Source organism: Egretta garzetta, unplaced genomic scaffold, assembly GCF_000687185.1.
Source record: "Egretta garzetta isolate BGI_Z169 unplaced genomic scaffold, ASM68718v1 scaffold368, whole genome shotgun sequence".
In the NCBI taxonomy this organism is placed as follows: domain Eukaryota; kingdom Metazoa; phylum Chordata; class Aves; order Pelecaniformes; family Ardeidae; genus Egretta; species Egretta garzetta.
Window position 1 is genome coordinate 3,348,934 of NW_009260684.1, and position 6,590 is coordinate 3,355,523.

The window sequence follows — 6,590 nt, forward strand, 5'->3', positions numbered from 1 at the left end:
GGTCGGACGGGCTCTGAACCCGCCCGCTGACGGGGATCCCCTCAGCTCGCCTTCTCCTGCTGCAGTCCTGGGGGCTGAGGGACGGTGTCTGTCTCTTTAGAGAGCTGCTGCTTCGAGAGGAGAAACATCAAATATTCCAGGAATTGGCATCGTATGTTCTGGGGTTATGCGTTGCTCTCAGGCTGCGGTGTGGTCCTGCCTGCTCTGAGGCTTGCCAGGGTCTGGGCAGAGAAGGGGCTGCCAGAGGGCCGAGATGGAAGGAGCTTGTGGGAGATCAGGGCTCTTTGTGTGGTAACCATTTTGGAGAGGTGGGATAATGCAAAAGACCCTTATAATGCAAAATGGAGGCTTGGGGGAGAGCTTAACTGCGATGAGGCCTCTCGAGGCTCCCAACAAGCCCCAGCAGCAAAGTAAGGAAAGGATCACCATCACTATCCTTCCTTTTCTTTTTAATTGTGGCCAGCCCTGTCTGACTTCACACAAACTCTGACTACCTGTAGTCCTCGGGGGAATGGGATGTGCATAAAGTCCTGCCTGTTACAGACAGTGGGAGGAGAGCATTGCAAAACAGACTTGTGGCATTTCTTCACACTGTAGAGAGGCACCTGGGAGACTTGTCTCAAAAAGGGGCTGTTCTGCTGAATTCCCAAATGGAGCATGTTTTCTCCTAGTATGGTCTCCAGAAGTGGGTACCCTATTCCACAGGAAGCCTCAATAGCACGTACAGACAGTAAAAGCTTTATTTTGCATGGTTATTATAAGTAAGTGTATATGTCCTCCTGTAACAGCACAACATCAACCTGTAATCTGCTCTAACCTCCAGCCCTGGGGTGCAGTGACCCCCTGTTTTCATTTTCTGTCTCTGCAGATGATTGTTCCTACTTAGAAGTAGTTATTGGTCCTTAAGACTTTATGTTGATTTTTCTTTTTCCTTCAAACTATTTCCCCCAATTCTTTGACATCATTTTGAACTTTGATCTTACCTTCCAATGGGCTTGTTGACAGCCCACTATCATCTAGAAATGCCATAAGCATATTAGTGAAAACACTGAAGTGTTCACTGCATTTTTGGAGGCAGCCCTCAGTGATCCCTGCCTTACTGAAGGCATTCCTTTGTTTCATTTTAATGAGAGCTATTATCCTGCTGTTCAAACAGCTGTGCAAACAGCTTTGCTTCACTATTGCTGATCAGATGTTGACCTGAGATTGCAAAATGCTGTTCCTTGCAATACTTGCAGTCAGCCTTAGTGTCTTATTAAATGCACTGAGGCAGAGTGAGCCTCCACTTTGTATGCTTGTGTATAGATTTTTCAAGGTAGAATAAAGTGGAGCTGGTTTTCACTTTGAGCAATTCCTTGAAATGCCTTCAGTGCCTTGGCCAGTCAACACAGTACTGGTTCCTGCCCCAGCTTTGACTTGATTTTCTAGGAGGCAAAAGGAGAAATAAGCAAGTTTCTCTGCCTTGCTTGTCACTTTAAGCATGTTCCCTGTTGTCACAGATGGTGACTGTGCTGCTTTGATTTTTCTAGAGATGATACTCCACACGTCCCCAATGAGAAGCTTGGAGAAGAAAAGGTTCTGCACATAATAGAAAATCTGACTTCTCTGATAAAAGAGACGTTTCCAGGTAGGATTTGAGGGGATGAGAAGGGGAGAGGGGCAGAGTCTCATGGGAAGAGCTTACCAGGGTGGAGAAATGACAGAATTGGGAAATGGAAAGGCACAGAAGGGCTGTAGTTGTTGGTACTTGTTTGTCCTCTTCCTAATTGCTGTATGGCATGAGGTGTGTCTGAATTGAGGCGTCTGATGCACACTCATTGTTTCAGGTTAACTCGCTCAGAAGAGAGGGAAATAAATGTTTCTGTATTAAGTCATTAAGACAGAAAAGGCTGCAAGATTTCCTCACACTTAACCATGTCAGCAGTGGGGGAAGGAGTGTTACTGGTGCTGAAAGCTCACAGATTCTGCTCTAAAGCCATGGCTCTGGGCTGGCTTGTCCCGGGGAGGGATGGTCTTTGCAGTGTTGTACCCCCAGTCAGAGCATTTGCAAAGCTCTCAAGCCATGCTGTTTTTTCCAAGTCTGTGAGTGCCTCAGGGAGCCTTGGTGCCGAGAAACTCTGAAGCAAGTGTGGATTCCTCTGTGCCTCCTTTCCTCTGTCTAGATACTAAAGTCTATGTGGCAATGGGCAATCATGACTTCCACCCCAAGAATCAGTTTCCAGGGAAGGAGCACAGGATCTACAACCGAACAGCTGAACTGTGGCGTCCCTGGCTGAATGATGCTTCCATTCCTCTTTTCAGAGCAGGTATGGCACCACTGGCTCATGCTGGCAGCACTCTGGAAGGACGGGGGTGGTTAAGGAGAATACCACAAAGCATTTTCCCTGCTTCTATGCTCAGAACAACAGTATTTGTAGAGGAAGTGTCTGCTTTAATGCTGATTTCTGGCACTGAGTTCTCCTGCAAGAAGAGAAATTTGTTTATGCTTTAGTCTCTCCTGCTTTGCCCGAGTTACTGGAAAGTGTCCTTAGAGAGAACGCGGAGTGGTGAGCTTCAGTGGAAGGAAAATAGTCTTTTAAGAAAGCTGCTGGTGCAGGCCAACACTGTGACTGTCTAGGGCTGCCCAGCTCCTGGTGCTGCACGCTGTCCCCATGCAGGGTCTCCCTTCACCTGCAAAGGCATAAGCACGACAGGAGGTATGCAGGAGGAAGAGTTGCTCCTGGTCAGACTGCTGCTGGCTCCTTGTCCAGACAGTGACTCTGCTGTGGCTATTGGTGAGGAGAGCCAAGAGGGGTGGAAACAACGGGATCTGGGATCACAGCAACTAGCATGACAGATCCTTCAGTTCTTTCCCTGCTGGTTGCATTTTCTAGGAGCTTTCTACAGTGAGAAGCTGCCCAGCCCAAGGACAAGGGGGCGAATAGTTGTCCTCAATACCAATCTGTACTATGACCAGAATGATGAGACAGCTGGTGAGGAAGATCCTGGAGGGCAGTTCCAGTGGCTGGAAGAGACACTGACCAATGCCTCTAGAGCAGATGAAATGGTATTAAAAGAAATGAACAAACTTTGTAGAGGACTTCTCCCAGCCTGGAAGCTTTTCTCGCTCCTGCTCCACCCTTTGTGCCAATGCTCTGTGGGAAGCGTGGGCTTTGCATTCAGTGCAACTCTTTGCTTTTGTAGGTCTACATGGTGGGGCACGTCCCTCCTGGCTTCTTTGAGAAGAAACGAGGAAAGCCCTGGTTCCGCAGTGGCTTTAATGAACGATATTTGAAAATTGTGCAGAAGCACCACAGAGTGATTGCTGCCCAGTTTTTTGGGCACCATCACACGGACAGCTTTCGGATGTTTTACAGTGATGCAGGTACTCATTCTGGCCACACAAGCATTTGCGTGATAGCTCTGCCAACCCCCAGAAAATCACTGTCAATGAGAGTTTCTAGTAGCTGTTAGCTGAATGCAGCTGAGAAGCTAGAAAAGGCTTGTGAAAGGCTTTGGTCAACAAAAGACAACAGCCTGTAGCTCTAGTCCTCCTTCCTGTTTACCCTCACATGTTGTCATTCCCCTTCAGTGCCTTGCAGCTTCTTGCCTGCTCCCTATTGATGGGCTTTGGACATCAGCCGAGACATAAAGGAGCAGTTATGAATCTTGGGGTGCTCTGGGTCTCCTTTGCCAAGTTCTCTTGTGTACCCTCACTCCAAGAGTCTTTGACAACAGTGGAAAAAGCCTGTTCTTGGCTGCAGCAGACCTATGTTCAATCCTGATGCTGTTCAATGTGCTGATCTGTATGCGTGCACTGCTGTAACCAGGGCTGGTGACAAAGCTGCTTTTTGCAGCGTGATCAGTTCCTGGATTGCTCACTACAACATGGGCAGGGTGTGACACAAGCTGGGGTCTCCCATTCATGGGTTGTTTCGCCTTTCCGTTAAGGTTCTCCAATCAATGTCATGTTCCTGGCCCCTGGAGTGACTCCCTGGAAAACAACATTACCTGGAGTGAACAATGGAGCCAATAACCCTGGGATTCGGGTGATCGACTATGATCCAGACACCCTTAAAGTGCTGGTAGGGGATCCCCATGTGCTGCACACTGCAGTTTTAGAAGGGTGCTTTAATCGTTCCATGTGGTTTTAACAGGCAGGGCTACAAGAGCCTGGTGGCTATGTAGGAGAGGACCACAACCAAGATATTTCAGCCTTGTGGCTAGCACAGAGATTTAGTAAGGGCATTGGTGAGTAAAGGCAAGGCGACTGCGGTCAGCTGGCCCAGGCCTTCTGCTGGGGTGAGTTCCCCAGGGCAGTGCAGGACAGGCTTTGTCGTGTTCTTCACATCTTTTGCTGTTCTCTGCTGACACATGCTTCACTACCCAGGTAACGTGGATTGCAGAACTTCTCTTTGGGGACTGACAGACTTGTCGACCCCCCCCCCCCCAAATTTAACCATCTAGAAAATTATTTGGCTCCCCTACTTACTAAATTGACTCATTTGTAATGAATCTGAATTTAGGTGAACTGTAGGGGCAGCTTCTGTTTCCTGTCTCTTGCAAGGAGGTGGAGGATGGGGTGTTTGTGCCTTTCCTTGCAATGGATAAAGCAACTCCGTGGATGCTCTGTTTACATGTTTATAGCATGAGAAGTGAACTCTAAAATATACTGTGGAAGGCTGGGGAGGTAGTGAAGCAGAGAGAAAAAGGGCAAGAGACTGAGAACAGAAGTTGTGAAAAACTTTATTCTTTAGTTTGTTTGCAGTTGAGACTTCACTCAGTAATGCTGCTCCACCCCTTGCTTCTGCCAGTGGGCAGTGCTGATAGTAAATAACCGTGACTTTGAAGCAGGCCAGGCTCAAAATTTCTGGTGTTTGCAGATAAAAGTCAAGCAGAGAAAAGCCATCCCTTATGAAACGGGGTGCTCATGTGGTGAGTCCTGGAAGCTCCCACCAGAGATGTCTGTCTGTCCCCAGGCTTGTGTCTCGGTAGAAAGCAGCCGTAGGGAGGCAGCTCCCCCCAGCTGGGTGGGGAGATGTGATGCCCGCTGTGAGTACACGCCCATGTCTGTGGTGCTGCACACCCGTGCCCAGGAGAAGGGGCTGATGGCATCCCAGGCCTGATCACTCAAGGCCTGATCCTTTCCTGATTTGTCCTCATTCTGTTTCTCTCTCCCTGCAGGATATGGTGACTTACTACTTGAACCTAACTCGTGCCAACATGAGGGCCTCAACAAGAGATGAGGAGTTCCCAACATGGGAGGAAGAGTATAGGCTGACAGAAGCCTTCCAAGTCCCTGATGGCTCCCCGCGCTCCATGCAAACGGTGCTGGAGCGGATATGGAAGGATCCACACTATCTGCAGCAGTACTACGAGTTTAACTCCGTCAGATATGACCTCACCCTGTGCGAGGAGGCCTGCCGCATTGATCATGTTTGTGCCATCAGGGAAGTTGGTTTTGCAAAATACAATGAGTGTGTTAAAACCAGCGGCTCTGCCTCTGCTGTCATCAGTGGCTGGCTTTTATTATTCTGCTTGCTCTTAAGACTTCTGAGTCCCCAGCAAGCGCCGTAACGACAGGCAAGAGAAAACGAAGAGAGCACAGGTTCACCATGCATGTGAATTGTGAATGCTTTTGGCATCAAGAACTGACTCGGAAACCAAGACAAAACCAGTGGCTTTTATGAAAAGCTCTATGATGTTGATCTGAAATCTTCTAGAAAAGAAGGAATTGGGAAAAAGCAGTGACTGCTAGAAAGTCCTTTCGTGCCAGGCTGACTTGCACCAGGGAGTCTGTCTCCCTTCTGCTGTGGCTTCTGAGGTAGTACCACAAATCAGATGAAGACCAGGCCTCCCCATGGGTTTTCACTTAGCGTGCATGAGAGCTGTGAGCTGCCATGTGTTCCTGAGGGCTCTGCTGCTAGGTGGGTTCCTCATGTTGGCACACGCTTCTCTTCTGGAAAGACCACAGGGAAGGTCTTGTTTTGGTGGCCTCTACAGCAGCAGCCTTACCTTTGGCTGACAAGCAAAGCCAGGTGGGATTAGTTCTTCCTTTGAACTTCTGCAAGTTTGGGCCATGACTTTCACATGTCAGCACCCAAGATGAGGCTCCAGGGTAAAAAGCTTGATTATTATTTTTTATTTTTTTTTTCCCCTCAACTGGGGAGCATAAACAGCTCTTCCCTTCTTAACTTGCATCCACTTAGTTTCTTCCTGCAGGCTGACCTCGACCGCTTTGCCATTAAGAAACCCCAAATGATTTACCAGCCTTGGGCTTTGCCAGCCTCTCTGAGAGCCTCGAGGGAACCAGTACCAAGTGGTGGTGTTGGACCCTTTAGGGCGAATGAGATGCAGAAGGAATATTTGCATTATCCGTAGAAGGCAGCTCTGGGCTCCCAGGGGTCTGGCCATGGGCCAAGCAGGAGCTCGCAGGGCCCTGGATGGGCCCAGCCCTGGCGGCTTGCACAGGTTGTCTGCTCTGCATGAACGGTGCGGGCAGGGTCCCACAGTGCCCACCAGCACAGCCGCGGTGGAGCAGATCCTCGTGTGGGAAGCGGAGAGGGCGCAGGAGCAATGGCTGTGTGCGGTGCTGCCGCCAGGCTTGGAAC

At 49.2% G+C, this 6,590-nt stretch overlaps 2 protein-coding genes across 3 annotated transcripts in view; both read left to right on the forward strand.

The window, feature by feature from the left end:
- Positions 1-19: 19 nt before the first annotated feature.
- On the forward strand, positions 20-5,793 carry SMPDL3B (sphingomyelin phosphodiesterase acid like 3B). Of its 2 annotated transcripts, XM_035901258.1 has the most exons (8): positions 20-151; positions 1,530-1,627; positions 2,163-2,306; positions 2,658-2,774; positions 2,874-3,046; positions 3,184-3,364; positions 3,931-4,064; positions 5,164-5,572. In XM_035901258.1, exons 3-8 carry the CDS (start codon positions 2,183-2,185, stop codon positions 5,554-5,556), a joined length of 1,122 nt encoding a protein of 373 aa, XP_035757151.1. In that variant the 5' UTR covers positions 20-151; positions 1,530-1,627; positions 2,163-2,182; the 3' UTR covers positions 5,557-5,572. The 2 variants fall into 2 exon arrangements, with proteins under 2 accessions (XP_035757151.1, XP_035757152.1); XM_035901259.1 differs by lacking the exon at positions 2,658-2,774 and having other exon boundaries at positions 30-151; positions 5,164-5,793.
- Positions 5,794-5,806: 13 nt separating this feature from the next.
- Positions 5,807-6,590, forward strand: part of XKR8 (XK related 8) — a 4,668-nt gene continuing 3,884 nt past the window's right edge. The window contains exon 1 of the mRNA XM_009645881.2: positions 5,807-5,906. Coding sequence (XP_009644176.2) covers positions 5,821-5,906 — 86 coding nt within the window. The 5' untranslated portion in view covers positions 5,807-5,820. The remainder of the gene's footprint in view (positions 5,907-6,590) is intronic.